Source organism: Neovison vison, chromosome 11 (assembly GCF_020171115.1).
Source record: "Neovison vison isolate M4711 chromosome 11, ASM_NN_V1, whole genome shotgun sequence".
NCBI lineage: Eukaryota > Metazoa > Chordata > Mammalia > Carnivora > Mustelidae > Neogale > Neogale vison.
The window spans coordinates 67,399,534-67,417,985 of record NC_058101.1 but is presented as its reverse complement, the minus strand read 5'-3'; the positions used below and the strand labels follow the sequence as shown (position 1 = coordinate 67,417,985).

The window sequence follows — 18,452 nt, the reverse complement described above, 5'->3', positions numbered from 1 at the left end:
GCGTTTCAGGGCCAGCCTGGTCAGAAGTGCCGGTGCATGCCGGGAAGCAGGTCCCAAGGGTGTGGGGGGCAGCTGGCATGGAGAGTTTGGACTGCACTTCCGCTGGCTGAGGAGCTTGAGCCTTCCAGAAGGCAGGGCTCCTGGGTGGCCACTGGGAACTTTGGTTCTTTGAGCTCAGGGCCATGGTTGTGAGGGTGTGAACTGCACTGATGAGTACCCTAAATGTTGATGGATTCCCAAAGACAAGACCTACTTTCTGCAGTGGTTGGAAATGTGGGAAACTGAGGGTCTTGGGGTTGAAACAACAAAAAGGCCTCAGTGAGACCAAATACACATCCAAGGAGGACAGGTCTGTGAGACCAAATACACATCCAAGGAGGACAGGTCTGTGAGACCAAATACACATCCAAGGAGGACAGGTCCGCGACTTTTGGTGAAAAGAAGGGGTTTCTGGCCAAGTCCTGACCTGGGTCAGAGGCTCCTGTGGAGATGTGTAGTATAGTGTGTGTGTCAGGTACTTTTGACAGACCAATAGTTTGATGCAACAGAAGTTTTATTTTATAGGGTTTATATTCACTGTATGTTTAGGATTATTTCTCTTTAAATATTCAGTGTTCTAGAATGTCAAGTTTTGTTTTTGTTGTTACTGTTTTTAAAGAGGGGAGGGGGCAGAGGGAGAGAGAATTTCAGGCAGGCTCCTCACTCAGCACAGAGCCCGATGTCAGGCTCGATCTCACGACCCTGAAATCATGACCTGAGCCACAATCAGGAGTCAGACACTTAACCGATTATATCAACCAGGTGCTCCTAGAATGTCAAGTTTTGAAAGGACCCATTATCTCAGGTTGCCTCCCTGGTCTCCTACTTTTTCTACCTTTTTTTTTTTTTTTAAAGTTTTTTTTTTATTTATTTGAGAGAGGCTTGGGGAGGGGCATAGGGAGAGGGAGAAGCAGGCTCCCCGCTTAGCAGGGAACCCAACACAGGGCTCAATCCCAGGACCCCAGGGTCATGACCTGAGTGTTAACTGACAGCCACCCAGGTGCCCCATGGTACTTACTCTTGTTGATGAATTGAGCCATTCCCGTGTTGACCTTTTATTCTTCTTGAAGTTGTATCAGTCGGGAGCTCATGTGACTGTTTCTTTCCCTTGATACCCTCAGAGAAAGCGTCGTGGTGGCACAGTAAATTCTAGACAAGCCCAGAAGCGAACTCGGGAAGCAGCCTCCACCCCTGAGATGGCCTTGGAAGCAGAACCCATAGAACTTGTGGAAAGTGGTAAGATCGCCGGGAATGCTGTGACCATGGGATGCTGGAGTGGTGCAGCATGCATGGGTGGGCCCAGCCATGGGGTCTTGTGCAAGCTGTACCATCTGAGCCTCCCATTACCCTCCCAAATGGAATCGTCCTAATCCCCCTGCGTAGAGTTGTCATTAAGGTCAATGCTTATTAGCTCAGTGCCTGTTAACACTTACTGCACACCAGTTAGCATCTGTCCTTGTCTTTATAAGACCTACACAGTCTCAGACTTCACCTGCCGCTCAGAACTGAAAGCTGACTTTGAGCAAGACCTGCCCTCCTTGGTGGTGTAAGAGCTCCATGGGTTTTGACAGCCGCTTAGGAGGGCTAACCATTTAACCTTCCTGGAATGTGTGGCTGGGGAGATGAGACTGCCCTGGGCGGCCCACCTTTTCAATTTGAAACTGTACATCCAGTTCGCTTGGCCTCCTGAAGTCGTCAGCTTTCCTTTTCCCTTTTTCATTGAGACACAGAATCTCCCCCAGAAGGCATCTCTGTGGAGAGAACCACCTGTGCCGGAGGGAGCTGCTATAGGCAGAAGCCAGATTGTGCACACGCGGCCTGTGGAATTGTGGCTTCTGTTTGTGAGAGCCAGAAATTAAGTCTGCCAGAAGGAGAGCAGCTCTATGACTTAGATTATATCAGTATACGGACTATTTTTTTAAAAGGACGGGGTCATTTTGTATAAATTATATTCAACATCTCTGATATATTGTGGGTTTTACTCCTGTGAATCTTTTTTAATAAAAGAAAATAAAGCAAATTTGAATTGTAAATGTATTACGAGTAACTATCCCCAAACAAGTACTACTTCCTTTTTTTTTTTCTTTTAATTTGACAGACAGAGATCACAAGAGGGCAGAGAGAGAGAGAGAGAGGGAAGCAGGCTCTCCGCTGAGCAGAGAGACCGATGTGGGGTTCAATCCCAGGACCCCGAGATCATGACCTGAGCCAAAGGCAGAGGTTTTAACCCACTGAGCCACCCAGGTGCCCCAAACAAGTACTACTTCTAAAAATCCTACTCTCGTATGTCTTTAGTGCTGTAATAGAAGCAAAAATGATCGTAAATCTTTTTTTAGTTCATATAAATGGAAGTAGTCCTTTGCGGTTCATTCTTACCTGCCACAGAGAGGTGCTTCTACCCAGTCTGTCCTGTGCTCACGAGGACACCACAGTAGATCCTAGGGCTCAGAGGCACGCAAAGGAACAGGCTGAGCCCAGTCTGGTGTGCTGGGAGTCCAAGGGATCAGTAAACACCAACCTGTTGTCCTGCTTGAGAGCCACATGAGGATGACTATCTCACTGATGAGGGTGCAGAGCTGAGTCTGATGAGGTCTGAGGGTGAGCGGCAGCCTCGAGGAGGAGGTTTAAGGCAGGTCCATGCCAAAGAGAAAGGCCCTGAGGTGAGCATGCCTGGTCCTTTCCCCGGATGTCCCCCAGTATTCTTAGGTAGGTCCCTGCCTCTTCCCTGTGCAGGGGCAGGTGGGGGCACTGAGGCCTAGTTGTGTGACAGTGTGAGGCCACAGGGATGAGGTCTGCATGTGCACAGACATGATCCCCTCTCTCCTTGGTGTAGGTGTAAATCATAGGCCTCCACTCGGAATTCTGAAACGGTGTTCGTTGGCTGTCACCCCTGAAAGGGCATTGGACCTGATGCTCTGCATTCTATACTTTGAGGGGGCTTTGGTTTGGTATAAGCCCGTGCTCCATTTTTAATCATTTAATGAAGCTTCGAGTGTTATGCCATTACTTTCCTGCTAATGCTTGTTAAAATGCTTTATTTTAAAGCCGGAGACGAAATAGTGGATCTCACCTGTGAATCATTAGAGCCTGTGGTTGTTGACCTGACTCACAATGACTCTGTTGTGGTAAGTGTCAGAGCAGGACGGGTGATCCCTCCTGGCTGTGGGCCCTTAGCCAGCACCAGCTTCTGAAGGCGCTGGTCACAGGTTCTGGTTTGTGCCGAAGAAACTCGGATATTCAGTGACTAGATAGAGCCGAAGACAGAAAGTGTTTCTGGAAAATCCTTTGTTAGGGCTTTGTTTCCTGTGGACACAGTGACCCTGTGACCTATGTGACCTATGTGACCCTGGCTTGCTGGCACTGAAGCCGTTTGGGGAGAGCCCCCAGAGTTGCCTGTTCTGCACTTTATACCAGCTATGTGACTCCGGAAAGTTCTTAGGCTCATTCGCTCTGAATGGAGGGATATGCCCTGCGTGCCAGTAGGGTATTGGGAGGGTCAGGAGTCACCTTATATCTGAGTGCCGGGCACCCTGTGATGCCCAGTAGGTATGAGTTGCACCCTCCCAGCTAGTGGGGACGAGAATGCTTGCTTAGCACTGCCAGCACTGCTGCCAGGGGTCTCTGGAGGCACACAAGCAGCTTGCCTTGGAGGGTGCAGGCACCCTGCGTCCCTCCTTGATTCCAGGGACGATGGGGCTTGGAAGCTGCTTGTGGCACCAACTGTGGGCCCTCACAGAGAGCACAGTTGCCTGTGTTGGCCCTCAGGAAAGGAGACCTGCCTCACAGCGTGGGGATCCACACCTGTGTGTGGGTCCGAGTGGCCGCTCAGCCCACAGACCTGCACCTTAAGCCTGCGTCTGCCTCTCCAGGATGACTCTTGAATGCTGTTTGATCTGATGTGCAGTTGTAGAGTGGAGCAGATGGGAGGCAGGTGCTGCTGGGGATGGGGGTTGGTAGTAGCTGAGTTTCCCCCCTGGCCTTGGAGCCCACTGGTTCTGGGCTTGTTCTGGTTGTGGTTATAATTGCAGAGTAGGGTTGTGCTGAGAAGCTTCAAGACTTCTTTAAGTGCAATGATGGGGATCTGTCTTGACAGATTTAGAGGTTTAAACTCTGGTCTTGGTTGAAAATCACCAGTCCTGTTGTGTGTCTGCACACCTCTTCCCTCACCCCCCAAAGGAAAGGCAGTTGAAACCTGTATTTTCTCTGACACTTAGTCCCCGACCTGCAGCCCCAGGGGGATAGCCAAGATTCTGCTTGTAAGACCTTCTAGCCCTCAAGGAGACAGTGACTGGCTTCTGTTGTGTGATGTACCAGCATCATGAAATCTCTTTCATGCCTTGGATTATTTATTTATTTTTTAATGACTGCCCTTTCTAATGTTCTCCTTCCTGACCTTTCCTACCTTCTTTGTTTCCCTGGGCATGGAAGGTCATCAGGGGATGTAGAACAGGACCGCTAGGGTCTGGGGAGCTGCCCTGGGAATGGATGGCTGGCCAAGGCCGAAGATGGGGCAAGGGGGTGCTGACCTGGGAGGTAGGAGTCCTGGTTTTCCGGTCTTAGATACACTGGTCATTTTGGTCATGGTCTAAGGTTCCCAGCTATAAAAATATAATAAGGCTTGGGCTTTAAAGCACTCCTGATTCTAAACATTCTCTACTTTTTGTTGTTCATAAATTCAAATGCCAGTTTTTAAATTTACAGTAAAAAATACATGTGAGGCTGAAGTTCTCACTCTAAGCATATCTACTTGGAAAACCTAATAGTATTAAGTCAGGACAAGGAGTGTCCATCAGGTGAATTTTGAGTCAGGCAGGCCTCGCCTGCAGCAGTGATGAATGTATCACCTCTTTGGCCCTGCTGGGAGTAGCTAGCTCCGTATCTTAAAGACCAGAATCTGTGCATTGCCTGGTCCGGGCCTGACTTCAGAACTTGAGGGAGCCCTCTGATGAGAAACTTCTGAGATTTCTTCTTCTAACTCTTTAAAGACTCTAGAGCCCAGTGAACTAAAAGAACTAAACAGTGCTTTGAGATGCAATAAGGCTTTGTACATCTCTGCTTAGGTATTTTCTCTCCAAATTAACTTCTATTTTGGGCATTGCATAGCCAAAAAAGGCCATCACTGCTGGATCCCAGGACATGTGTATCTTTGAATTTTGCTGGATTACTGCTAAACTTTTCTAAAGGGGTTTTGCTTGTTCACATTCTTAACAGTGTTTGCGGTGCTCACCACCACTTCTGGCCAGTTTGATGGTTTTGAACACCTCTCGTGTTCATTGGTAGTTCTTTTTGTCTTTTGTGAAGTGCCTGTTAAAATTTATTTATTTATTTATTTATTTATTTAGATTTTATTTATTTGATGGAGGGAGAGAGATAGCCAGAGTGCGAACACAAGCAGGGGAGTGGGAGAGGGAGAAGCAGGCTTCCTGCTGAGCAGGGAGCCCAGTACGGGGCTCGATCCCAGAATCCTGGGATCATGAGCTGAGTTGACGGCAGACACCCAGTGACTGAGCCACCTGGGCACCCCTAAAATCTTTTTTTTAACTGTTCTTTTTACACACATGTTGTATATACAGCTTTTTTTTTTTTTTAAGATTTTTTTTTAATTTATTTGACAGAGAGAGATCACAAGTAGATGGAGAGGCAGGCAGAGAGAGAGGAGGAAGCAGGCTCCCTGCTGAGCAGAGAGCCCAATGCGGGACTCAATCCCAGGACCCTGAGATCATGACCTGAGCTGAAGGCAGCGGTTTAACCCACTGAGCCACCTAGGCGCCTGTATATACAGCTTTTAAAGTAGCCGAAGAAATTGATCTAGAATGGAACAACCCCTTGAATTCTCATCTGTTTGGTTGTGTGCTGTGTATGTGTTTGTGTGTTTCCCAGACATCTTTTAAATGGGCTCTACACCCAACGTGAATTGCATGCTTCACTGACTGAAATAGCCAGGCACCCCTTTCTGCCTTGTTTTTGCTTTTTTTTTTAGGAATTCTTTCTAAGTGATTAAGTACGAGCGTGCCACTGGTCAAGTTAGGTTTTGTGTCTTTTTCTGAGGGGTCTGCCTTTTTCGTTTCAATTTATAAAGGTTCTTAATTTTAATACAGTTGAATCTCTCAATTTGTTGAAAATAATCCATATAAAAATTCGTTCTGTATTCTGAGTTTTACTGTTTTGCTTTCTACAAGTGAGTCTGTAACCCACTTGAATTGCCTTTCATGTGTGGTTTGAGGTAGGTTATTTCGCTCCTCTTAGTGAAGTATTAACAGTATTCCTTGTGGTGGTTTTGCAAATCTTTTGTTAAAAGATGTATGCAGGGTGCCTGGGTGGCTCAGTGGGTTAAGCCTCTGCCTTTGGCTCAGGTCATGGTCTCAGGGTCCTGGGATCGAGTCCTGCATCGGGCTCCCTGCTCAGCAGGGAGCCTGCTTCCCCTCTCTGTGTCTGCCTCTCTGCCTGTGATCTCTCTCTGTCAAATAAATAAAATCTTTACAAAAAAAAAAAAAAAAAAAGATGTTTTCCCAAAATCATAGTATTTTAGGAAGCTATTAAAAATGATATTATAGGGGGGGCGCCTGGATGGCTCAGTGGTTAAAGCCTCTGCCTTCAGCTTAGGTCATGATCCCAGCGTCCTGGGATAGAGCATCACGTCGAGCTCTCTGCTCAGCAGGGAGCCTGCCTCTCTGCCTACTTGTGATCTGTCAGTCGAATGAATGAATGAATGAATGAAATTAACTAATTAATTAATTATAGGGTCACCTGGGTGGCTCAGTGGGTAAAGCCTCTGCCTTTGGCCTAGGTCATGATCTCAGGGTCCTGGAATCAAGCCCCACATCGGGCTCTCTACTTAGCGAGGAGCCTGCTTCCCCCTCTCTCTCTTGACTGCCTCTCTGACTACTTGTGATCTCTGTCTGTCAAATAAATAAATAAAATCTTTTTTAAAAAAAGTATTCTAAAGTTTCTGTTTCTTTTTTGTTTTTATTTGCTAATATAAAGAAATGCAGTTGATTTTATCTCTTGATTCTTTTTTCAGTGTAGCAATTCTTAATCTAAATCTTTTGGTTTTCGGGGCGCCTGGGTGGCTCAGTGGGTTAAGCCGCTGCCTTCGGCTCAGGTCATGATCCCAGGGTCCTAGGATCGAGCCCCATATCGGGCTCTCTGCTCAGCAGGGAGCCTGCTTCCTCCTTTCTCTCTCCCTGCCTGCCTCTCTGTCTACTTGTGATTTCTCTCTGTCAAATAAATAAATAAATAAATAAATAAATAAATCTTTAAATCTTTTGGTTTTCTGTGTACACAGAATAAATTTTGGTTCTTTACTGTACCTTTTTTATTTTTATTTTTTCCCTTAAACACTGGCTAAAGAAAATTCATCACTCACTGAATAAATGGGGACAGTCCTGGACATTCTTGTCTCATCCCAAATCTGAAGGAATCCTTTCAGAATTGGACCGTAAAATAAGTTCTCTGTGGTAGGTTTTATTGCTGTCATAGTATATGCCCTTTATTCAGACTGGAGAAATTCCCCTCTGTTTTCTGTTGGACTGCAAATTGAAGAATCAGTGTTAATTTGGGGTACCTGGGTGGCTCAGTCAGTTAAGTGTCCATCTTTTGATTTTGGCTTAGGTCGTGATCTCAGGGAAGTCTGCTTAAGATTTTTTCCTCCCGGGCACCTGGGTGGCTCAGTGGGTTAAGCAGCTGCCTTCGGTTCGGGTCATGATCTCAGGGTCCTGGGATCGAGTTCCGCATGGGGCTCTCTGCTCAGCAGGGAGCCTGCTTCCTCTCTCTCTCTGCCTGCCTCTCTGCCTACTTGTGATCTGTCTCTGTCAAATAAATAAATAAAATCTTTAAAAAAAAAAAAATTTTTTTCTCCTCCCTCTGCGTCCACCCCATGCTTGTGCACACAGGCGTGCGCTCTGTCTCAAATAAATAAAATAAAAAATAAAAACATGCTTCCTCTTAAAGAATCAGTGTTGAATTTTAACACTCCAACAGAGTTAAACTAATTAAATGTTGTGGTCTTTTTATATATTGCCAGATTCTGTTTGCTACTATTTTATACATGTCTTCTGCCTCTAGTTTTGTGAGTAAGATTGGTTTGTCTGTTATTTTCATCTTATACACCTTTCTTACGAGGTTTCTGATATCAGAGTACTGGTATCTTTATTGTTAAGTGAGTTGGGCATCCTTTTTTCTATCATCCAGATTTGTAATCTTGGAGTTACTTCTTTCTTGCAAGTTTGGTAGAACTCCACTGTGAAGGTACCTAGCCTCAAATTTTTTGGAATTTGTGAGTCTCATTTAAAATGTTTACTTTTGGCAGTTGCTCTTCCTGCCCATGGGTCCTGTCCCCGTGCCTTAATAAATCACCATTTTTTACTCCCCCCCCCCCCAAAAAAAGTTTACTTTTGTTGGTATACATTTGTTTGTGATATCTTAATGTTCTGTGGAATCCGTAGTGATGGCTCCTTTTTCATTTCTTCTGATTTGGTTGTTTGTGTTTTCTGTCTCTTTAGATTAGTGTCACAAGAGGTTTATTAGATCTTTCAGAGAACCAACTTTCAGCTTTGTGGAGCCTTTCTCTTGTAAGTTTGTTTTCTTTCAGGATTGCTGCTTTTTTTCCCTGAGTTTATTTTGCTGTTTTTTTAACTTACTAATTTTCATCATTTCTTTTCTAATACCTTTAAGATTATCTTTTTTAAGCTGTATTGTACAGATTTTGTTATTAGTATTTTATGTTCAGTTCCTTGTATTTATCAAATTAGTATTTTTTTTTAAAGATTTTATTTATTTATTTGACAAAGAGAAATCACAAGTAGACAGAGAGGCAGGCAGAGAGAGAGGGAGGGAAGCAGGCTCCCTGCTGAGCAGAGAGCCCGATGCGGGACTCGATCCTAGGACCCTGAGATCATGACCTGAGCCGAAGGCAGCGGCTTAACCCACTGAGCCACCCAGGCGCCCCATCAAATTAGTATTTTTTAACTTCCAAACATATGGAGGTTTTATTTCCTTTTGTCGCGGTTATGGATTTCTTCTTCTTTTTTTTTTTTTAAGATTTATTTATTTGTCAGAGAGAGAGAATGTGCACAAGCAGGGGGAGTGGCAGGCAGAGGGAGAAACAGGCTCGTCCCTGAGCAGAGGAGCCCAGTGGGTCTTGGGATCATGACCTGAGCCAAAGGCAGATGCTTACTTAATTAACTGAGCCACCCAGGCATACGTATTTTTACTAATTCTTTGAATTATTGCATTATTGTTCAGAAAATACATTGTATGTATCAAGTTCTTTGATAATTCCTTAGACTTTCTTTGAGCCTGGCCTACACGAGGTAGCTGGCCTTCATTGAATGACCTGCCCCCACAGGTCCTGCCTGGGCTTTGGTTTCTTGGTGAAGGTTTCACAAGTAAGCTTCAGTTTTTCAAGAATCATCTGTGCTTTTTTTTTCCTCTGAATTATTGTAGTCCCTTCAGTTTGACCGAGTATGTTTTTGGATACCTCTTTATTTAAAAATGTGTATGTTTTATCTTGTTTTGGTGGTTTTCAGTGGGAAAATTGTTGGAAATACTAGTGTGCTATTTACTGGAAACCTCTGCTTGTATTTCCCATCCTCTTTTCACCTGGCTTAACAGGTGAAGTAAGATTTTCAGATCACTTTTTTTTTTTTTTTTTTTTTTAGGATTTTATTTGTTAGGGAGTACAGAACCAGGGGAGGGGCGGAGGAAGAGGGAGAAGCAGACTCGACCCTAGTAGGGAGCTGGACATGGTGCTCAGTCCCAGGACCCCAAGATCATGATCTGAGCCAAAGCCAGGTACTTAGCTAACCGAGCCCCCCAGGCGCCTGTCTTTTCATTAGCATTTGCAGCATGTCAGCCTCTGCCCTAGCTCCCAGGGGTGACTCATTGGTAGAAAAGATTTACTCCTCTCTTTAAGAAACTGCTTGTTTTAGGGGGAAGATATTGAAAGTGGTATTTGCTTACACTGTTTTCCTTCACTGAATTTCAAAAAAGTATTATTTTTGTTGTTTCAAAGAATGTTTCTTTTGAAGTCAGGTTGGTTTCCCTGGAATGTCTTTCTGGTTTGTCTCCATGGTGGATCAGTGAGTCATGCTACTTGTGTTACGCTCGGTACCTTCCTAGTTCTTCATTCGGGAGCCTGTTGAAAGGGTCTGCTTTAATGGAACCTCCCTTGCAGCTAAGAGCAGAGTCCTGTCCATCTCTGTGGGAATAGTCGAGGGCCTGAGGGGTACCCAGTGACTGCTAGAATGAGTGAACCAGTATAATTCTATATGAAGAAAGAAGGGCTCTGTCCCCATGTCCAGGAATCGGGGAAACAGTTGTACGTGGAATCACGCAGGGAGCGCTAACTTTAGCTGGAATGTGACTGTCAGAACCAGTTTTCCTGGTACTCCTAGCGCGGCTACAGGAATAAGAGTCTGTAATTGCATGCTGCATGCCGCTGTTGGAGCTGAAGACTAGCCACTCACGCTCAAAGTGGTTGGAGGTGGCCGATTTTTCCAGGGCAGCAACGTGCGAAGCCATGTGGGGAGTCCTCTAAAGCAAGTGGCTTGCAGGGTTTCTTCTGGCTGGGGGGGTGTTCTTAGAAGTGCAAGGGGTCCACTTGCCACAGAGGACCCCAGACTCCTGCTTGGTTTTGTCCCACCTTTTCCCCCAGCATATTGACTGCAGCCCCAGGAGGGACCTAGAATGTGAAGTCCACTGGTAGAGGAGGGACTTGTCCTCCCCCACTTAACAGGGGCTTGTGACATGGGTATCAGCACTTACTCAGGTGTTCTGAGGCTCAGCTGTGCTTCAGAAACTCAGAGGGCCTTTGTGACTGACCTGAAATCCATGCGCCCCAGTGTGAAAGCAGGCGACAGCTGGGTGCCTGCTTTGGATTGTCCATTCTCCATACGTGTCATTTGTCTCTCTGACCTGCAGTTTATCCCATAATCAAGAAGGCTGACCAAAAGGTGAAGTGAGATGTTCGGGTCTCATCTCAGGCCACTTGCCACAGTACTAACTCAGTTGCCAGGGGTTTGGTTCTTTTAAAGTCCTCTCAGCCAGATCAGAGGCCCCAGAGCGCACCCCCTACCTCGCACACTTCTGTTTCTTGTATCTGGGAAATGCTGTGCTACCTTCAGGGTCCCATCCATGAGGAAGGGCCATTCCAGAGTGCCTGTGGACACCTCCAGGGGTCCTGGAATTTGATGTAGTTCAGCTGCTGGCTGGAGGGAGCACCAGTCACAGTGTTGTGTGCCCCTCAACCAGGCTGTGGCACTGTTGTTTTCTGCCCTTTGGGCAAGAAGCTTCCTTTCTGAGCTTTTGTGTTGAAGATGGGGACAGAGTCATCAGCAGTGAGGGGAGCTCTCTGGTCAGTACGCATTCATTTACTCAGTAGCTATGTAATGAGCACCTGTCTTGAGCCTGGGGACAAGGCAGCAAAGGTACCACCCCGAGGGGTCAGGTCTGGCCCGACCTCAGCACTGCCTGGGAGTGAGCTGGATCTGACTCACAGGAGCCTTTGGAGACCCAGTTCTCACACACTGCTCATTAGGGAGCCAGCAGCATCCTGTTCCTTCCAGGTGTCTCCACACCCAGTCAGATGACCCCTTGTGGTAAAGGGAGGTGAGGCTGTGTTGGGAGTGCTAGAAAGCTAGGATCATCTCTGCCTACAGCAGATTTTTCTTCTGTTCCTGGCTAAATTCAGAGCTCCCCTTGTATAGATGTCATAGGGACTGAACCTCCTGACAGCCCAAGCTCTTTTTCCAGTACATAATCCCAATGATGAGATTGCCAGTCCCCCCATTTCATAGTCCCACACTCTAGCCTCCTCTATAGGGAAAAGGGAGCGCCTTTGGTAGCTCCCTCTGTGGGTTGTGTTCTCATCTGCAAAAGGAAGGTCTTCATGCTTAGACCATCCTTCTTCCCAGGATCGCTCTTTGTATCTGTTAGGGTTCAGGTTGGAAGACCGAATCCACCCAATTGCTTTAAAGTATAAATGGATTTTAATACATGAGAAGAGCTGCTGCTTGGTACTGAAAAGGCTAAAGGAGCAGGTCTTCAGGAATAACTCTAGACAGCTCAGCCTTGACCCACCATAAGAGCTGTTACCTCTGCCCCAAGCAGAAGGGTAGGAGGTGGAAGCCACCATCTGCACTGATCTCTTTGGGTTCAAGGAAACAATAGCAAGCCCCTCGTCAGGGAGGAGGGGCCTCTGCCATGACACCAGCCTTGTCCGCCACCACTGACACTGACAGCAGCTGAAACTGGCCTCTGAGTGTCTCACTGAGGGGAACTTATTAGTTCGTGTTCAGAATCCCTGCCACGAGGGAGTTGGGCTGAAGGGAGCTTCTCGATTCTGCAGGGCAGGCTGGTGTATGCCCTCCCCTGTGGGCATTTGCCAAGGAGGGGTGGGCAGCAGGCCTTGGAGCGGCAGTCAGGAGCACTTACCTGAAGTGGATGGCCTGTGATGAGCAGGAGGGAAAGGGGGTGCTCCCAGTGCTGGCATAGGCAGGTTTATGAGCACAGAGAGGGTTGACGGGAAGTGGGGCGGGAAACTACTGTAGCAAAAATAGTACTGGTGTAAGTTCCAATCATTAGATATGGCCTGGTCAAGTTCTCTGTAACTTTTTCATAGGCCCAGAGAACACGGAATCAGATTGATCTTGGTCCTTGGTGTGCCATTCACCAGTCCCTGCACATCCTACTTTTTTTAATTGTTCCCAGTAATAAGCACTGAAAACCCTCTTCACAGTAAGGTTCCGCCCTTGGCATAGCCTGCATGACATACAGGATTCTTGTCATTGGCCCCACCAGACCAGGAGAGCATATGGAGCCAGTCCTGGGCTCCGTGTCCCCAGGGCCCTGTGACGGTTGTTGGCTTACTTAGTCCTTGCAGCAGTATGCTGAGCTGTGGGCACTGGTGCCTCTTTTCTCCAGAAGAGGAAGTTGGCAACTCCCAGAGGGTAAGTAACCTGCCTAGATCACGAGGCCAGCCACTCCCAGACTCACTCAGTGCCAGGTGGACACTGCAGTGTGTTAGCTGCCGGGAGGCAGAGGTGCCTGGGATGGGCCTCATTGGAGAGGAGAGGTGTACAGATGTCTCGTTGGTGCTACCTGGGCAGGTCCTCTCCCTGTACCTTTCCTGCCCTGCGGGAGGGTTTTACTGGGCCCCTGAGGAGTTTGCATTTGAGACAGGAAATGTTTCAGTTTTATCATTTAAGATAAGTTTTTTAAAAATACAGTGTATATTATGTCATACTGATTGTGTCTTTCTCTTTTTTCTCCTTTTTAAAAGATTGTTGACGGTGAGTGGTTTCCTCTCTCTTTTCATTGGGTTTGCATACAGAATGGCAGTGGGTGGAGGGCACAGAGCTGAAGTCCTTGCCAGGCCTGTGACAGTGCCAGGCGGGAAGATGTCTGTAGTCAGTGCTCTGTGGTTGCTGAGGAGACCGCATACTCACTGCGGAGCTATGGTCCCACTGGGTTTTGGAGAAAGCTCGCCACCTTAGACTTTAGATGGCCTCCCACTCAGGCACCTCCTCATGGCAGGAATGGGGCTTCTGGGAAGAGAGAAGAGTGGCCTTTATGGAGCTGGGCAGGACCTACCTGGCGTGGCTGGGTGTGGTGGCTGTGCCTCTTGGGCCTGGGATTGGCCTTTCCCAGGCAGGAAGGGGCGGTGAGGAGACAGGGCTGGGGATCCTGCCCTGAACATGGACTCACACCTTAGAAAGGAGGCGGCCAAGGAGGAATGCGAGACGGCCACGCCAGGAGCACGCTGACAGCTGTGTGGTGAGCAGTGATGACGAGGAGCTGTCCAGGGACAGAGACGTGTACGTGACCACCCATACTCCCCGAAATACCAGAGAGGAGGCAGCCACGGGACTCAGGTATCACACTCCCGCTGCCCTGCTGCCTCACCACATATCTTTGGTCACGTGGGACCCCTTGCATCCCTTGTCCCCTGGAGTTGGGATCCTCTACTCCCTACCCCCACTTCCATTTCTCAGGGGTAGGGTAATAGGAATACCGGACCTTGCACAACTTCTGGGAGCCCATAGCTCGAGAAGGTCTTGTCTAAGCAGCTGCACCACAACTGAGTGCAAGTAGGCCTGGATTTAGAGCCAGATAAGCCAATCCCAGTGGGACAAGACCGTGTGTGGCACTGGCAGGGTGGTGTGACTAGCCATGGGCTGGTGGCACACTCCACCACCTGCTGTTTAGAGCCGACCCAGTGGCTCTCTGTGATCTGCAGCAGGAAGGCTTGGAGGTGCTAGGCAGAGCTCCTACCCCAGGCAAGGGAGGCAGATTGCACAGGCTGGGGGCTCGGGAGGACAGGGCCCCTCTGGGTGTCTGCTCCTTAGTTCCCCTTTCACCTCCCTGCTGCACTCCCTTGGGGCAGCTGGCCTTTCTGTAAGTCTCCGGGTGCCTGTGCTAAGGGATACGGGCTGCTTCTGTGAAGCCGCTTAGGGTAACTGAATGTTTGAGTTTGCCAAGGAACTGACACGAAGCACTGTGATTTTAGGCCCTCTGGTACTGTCAGTTGTCCGATCTGCATGGACGGGTACTCTGAGGTAAGCAAACTTAGCTGTGTCTTCCTTGCTTCTGGTTTCCACATGGCTTTAGTGAAAGGGTCTTCAGAGAGAGGGTCTTCTCTTTCAGTGGAATTTGACCCCTCTCTTCCACAGTCAGGCCTGGCTGGCCTGTGCCTGTCACACATCTCTGTGCTAGCTTCTTCTTGGGCCCTGCAGCCTTCACCTGTGGCCCCTGTGTTCCTTGAACTTCCACGTGAAGGGTGTCCATCCCATGTGTTCCCATCCCAGCCTCAGCAGAAGCAACTAGTGCTTTCTGTGGCCCCCTGGAGCCATCGAGCACTGCCCCCCATATGCTTCCATGGCAGCCCCCAGACTCCATTGGCCTGTGGTTCAGGCGTCTGGGGTCCCTCCAATATTCTTGGGCTGTTGCTACCAGGAGAGTGGCTCCTGCCTCTGCTCTCGGCTTCAGAGACCCCACTCATACTTGTCTGACACTACAGAGCAGGTAGGGATCTTCAGTTCTCCAGATCTACCCGGTCCTTCCTCCCCTTATCTCAGCAGAAGTGAGGTTCTCTGGGGACTGCTGCTGCACTGGAACCAGAGCAGACATGAAGGCTGTTCCTTCTTCTGTTTTCTAGATTGTGCAGAATGGACGTCTCATAGTTTCTACAGAATGTGGCCACGTCTTTTGTAGCCAGTGCCTCCGTGACTCCCTCAAGAATGCTAACACTTGCCCAACTTGCAGGAAAAAGATCAACCACAAACGATACCACCCCATATATATATGAATTGTGGAGAGCTGCTCAGGAGAGATGGACGAACAGACAGACAGCCTGGCTGGGTTCTCCACACAGCCATTCATGGGTTCTCTGCCTCAATTTCCTGAGCTCGAAAAGACTATTTCAAAATCAACATCTGATATGTAAACTGCTCTTCCATTTCCAGCCCCCACTTAGGCCCTTTTGGTACCTCCTTAGGGCCTTCCTCTCTGCTCCTCTGGGTGGTCTGGTTCCAGGGCAGGAGAGAGGGAGTTAGACACATTGGAACTGAGAATCGTGGCTCTAGCATCTTTCTGGAACCTGCATGTTTGCCAAGAAATTTTTCCCCATTTGGAAAGTTGGCCCCACCTTCCTCCTGGCAATGTCGTCAAGGGACTGGCCCCGGTCAGAGAGCACGCGGGTCTGCGCAGCTCTCCCTGGCAAGTGACATCGACTCAGGCGTCTGTCTGCCACAGTGAGCAAGCCACACGAGGTCCATCCGGCCCGAGGATCCCAGGTGTGAGCACAGCCCTGGAAAGACCCACCACTGGACGTTTCTTTTCCCTCAAGAGTCAGAGGTCACCCGTGATCCCACCTGCACGTTAGCATTGATGTGCGGGGACTTCTACAGGTCAAGAGAATCTCTACAGGGCAATTCCCAGGTTCCTAAGAACGAAATGTGCAATAAAGCCTGTTCTTGGCCTACTTTTCAGCAGCCCAGGAGATGTAGCACTCCTAGTGTCCCCTCAGAGGCCTCACGTTGCCTGTGGAGCAGTGCCTGTCGCACCCCATCCTATTCGCCACCTGTTCTCAGGAACTTAACCCATGTCCCAGAGTTTTCACCTGGCACAGGCCCTGCGAGCAGGGCAGACATGTGGTCGGGTATCCTCTCTCTTTTCTGATAAGATGTGTCCTGTTTGCCACATGCCCTTGGGTCCTCAGTTCCCACTGCCTAATGTCTACTCAAGCATCAGTACTGGGAGGTGATGGCAGTCCTTGGGGCGTTACCAGCCACCCATGTCCATGCTGGTGTCCAAGTCATGGCTGCTCAGAGTTGCAGCGAGTGTGGCCCACCTGCCATCAGCTGGGCTCTTTGGCTTTCACCCACATCCCCACACAGTTGACATTCACTTTAGAAGCTGCTCCTCTGGCCTTCCAGTCTCTGATCCTTTGGGCTTTTGACTGCTCCATAGATTGGGTTGGCCAAGTATGGTGGCCTCTCCTCCCAAGGCAGCCAGATAAGACGCTCTGCTTAGTTTCTGGGTTTGAGCCTCTTGGTCCTTGAGGAGGCTGTGGGGTGGCCTGAGCTGCCCCTCACAGCCCAGGGTCTGGGGCAGCTCATGGGGGAGAGGCCTTGCCGTGTCAGCCTGCCTCTGTCTCCACGTCCCACTTTCTCAGAGGGTTTTAGGCCAAACCAGCAGCCTCTGTGTGCGACATCTTCAAGGCAGGAACGGGGGCCGCCTCTGGCTTTGCTAGCAATAACTGACCTTCAGTTCCCCCTTCTGAAGGAGCAGGGACTTGGCACAGAATTCACTTTAAACGGGGCTGAAGGAGTGTCCCTCCTCTATGTGAAAAGAAATTTGTTTTAGTCTTCATTCTGACTTTTTCACTGTTTGGCTCACTTCCAGTTAATTGGGATGAAAGTAATAATTTTCTCCGTGGAGTCAAGGAGGGCAGGACGTCACTTGACGTTGGCACGATGCTGGGTATGTCTGCCCTCTGTTTGGACATCATTACCATTAAGTTCCTTCTGGGCTTCGTGGAAACTCTTTTGTTGTGTTCCAGCAGTACCCAGACTTCAGAAACCAAGACAGCTGTGCAGCCAGAATCTTTAAGTTTTGTGCTTAAGGACAGATGGTTGATCGTAAAGGTTGTATTCCTTCCTACTAAATTAAATTGGGGAAAAAAGGTTTAGTTTCTACTATTTAGAAACTGCAAAATAGGAAAAGAGGGGTAAGAAAAAAAATCATTTTCTTTTCTTCATTGTACATAGTTCAAATCTTTCTTTGTTACATTTAAACTATATCCATGTACATCAGTCTGTTTGGGACTCCTGCTAGTGTTACAGGTGGAAATAAAACCATTAATTTGAACCAGATTTCTTTCATACGTTCATTTGCTCTCTGGGATGGATCTTCTCCCCCTTTGCCCTAGGTGTGTGCTTCCTGTCTGCCTCCAGTTTAGCACATTTTATCAGTGTGTGCTTCCTGTCTGCCTCCAGTTTAGCACATTTTATCAGTGTGTGCAGGAAAGTTAGCTTGTCTCGCTACTGATCCAAAAACCAGGCAAGAGGTCATTCTTGGAGTGGAACCACAAGTCCAGCCCCTGGAATCCTTCAGAGGAATCTTCACCTCAGCCCTAAGAAGCAAGGCTGTCTGCAGCACCGTCTCAGGAGAGGAGCCCTGAGCAGCAGGGACTCAGATGGAGCTGGGATTCTGACAGTGCGGTGCACCTATCTCAGCTACCCAGACCATGGTTGCTGTCCACTCTGGGGTGGGGGCCGGGGGGATGTGGTATGTTGGTCAGAGACCTAGGTGATCATGCCAGGAAAGCTGGAAAGAGAGAGTGGGCTTGGGATTCCCAGGCAGTTGATACTGGCAGAGCTTGCCTCCGCCTTTCTCCGAGTCGCTCGAGTGGCCCCAGAGATAGAAAAGGTGAATGAGCTGGCCACCCAGAGCTCCCAGAGGCCCTGCTTTCAGTTGAAGACAAAGCAGATCAGAGGGAAATGCAGTTAATTCAAACACTCCCTGCACATAGGCCATGCACCAGTATTGCACTTGCCTCTGGTGGGTATTGAGAAACCCATGTGTATCGCTGCCCTCCTGAAGTGTACATTTCTTGGAGGAGACTGTCCGCCCACCCCCAACCCACTGAAAAGTCAGAATGCAAACAGGTCAGTTACTTGAGTCTTGGGAGAGCGAGAGAGGATGGTGAGCTGCAGTGTTTAAGGTCTGAAAGTACTCTAGGGAAAGGTGAGGTGATTTACATTATGTTCGTTGACTTTTTTTCCCCAGTGTACAACCATCTTGCATTTCTTGCATAGATCACCTTGTTCATGTTTTCCTTCTATATATTATTTCCTTTGTTTTGCCATTTGGGGGTTTGCTTGAAATCCTGTTTATGCATAGTTACAATGGCC

At 48.3% G+C, this 18,452-nt stretch overlaps 1 protein-coding gene across 3 annotated transcripts in view; it reads left to right on the top strand.

The window, feature by feature from the left end:
• RNF4 (ring finger protein 4) overlaps positions 1-17,411 on the top strand; it is a 36,060-nt gene extending 18,649 nt beyond the window's left edge. For all 3 annotated transcript variants that reach the window (XM_044267917.1, XM_044267918.1, XM_044267919.1), the window contains 6 exons: positions 1,161-1,275; positions 3,085-3,164; positions 13,319-13,328; positions 13,751-13,910; positions 14,546-14,594; positions 15,194-17,411. In XM_044267917.1, the coding sequence (XP_044123852.1) occupies positions 1,161-1,275; positions 3,085-3,164; positions 13,319-13,328; positions 13,751-13,910; positions 14,546-14,594; positions 15,194-15,343 (564 nt within the window). In that variant the 3' untranslated portion in view covers positions 15,344-17,411. The remainder of the gene's footprint in view (positions 1-1,160; positions 1,276-3,084; positions 3,165-13,318; positions 13,329-13,750; positions 13,911-14,545; positions 14,595-15,193) is intronic.
• The last annotated feature ends 1,041 nt before the right edge of the window (positions 17,412-18,452 follow it).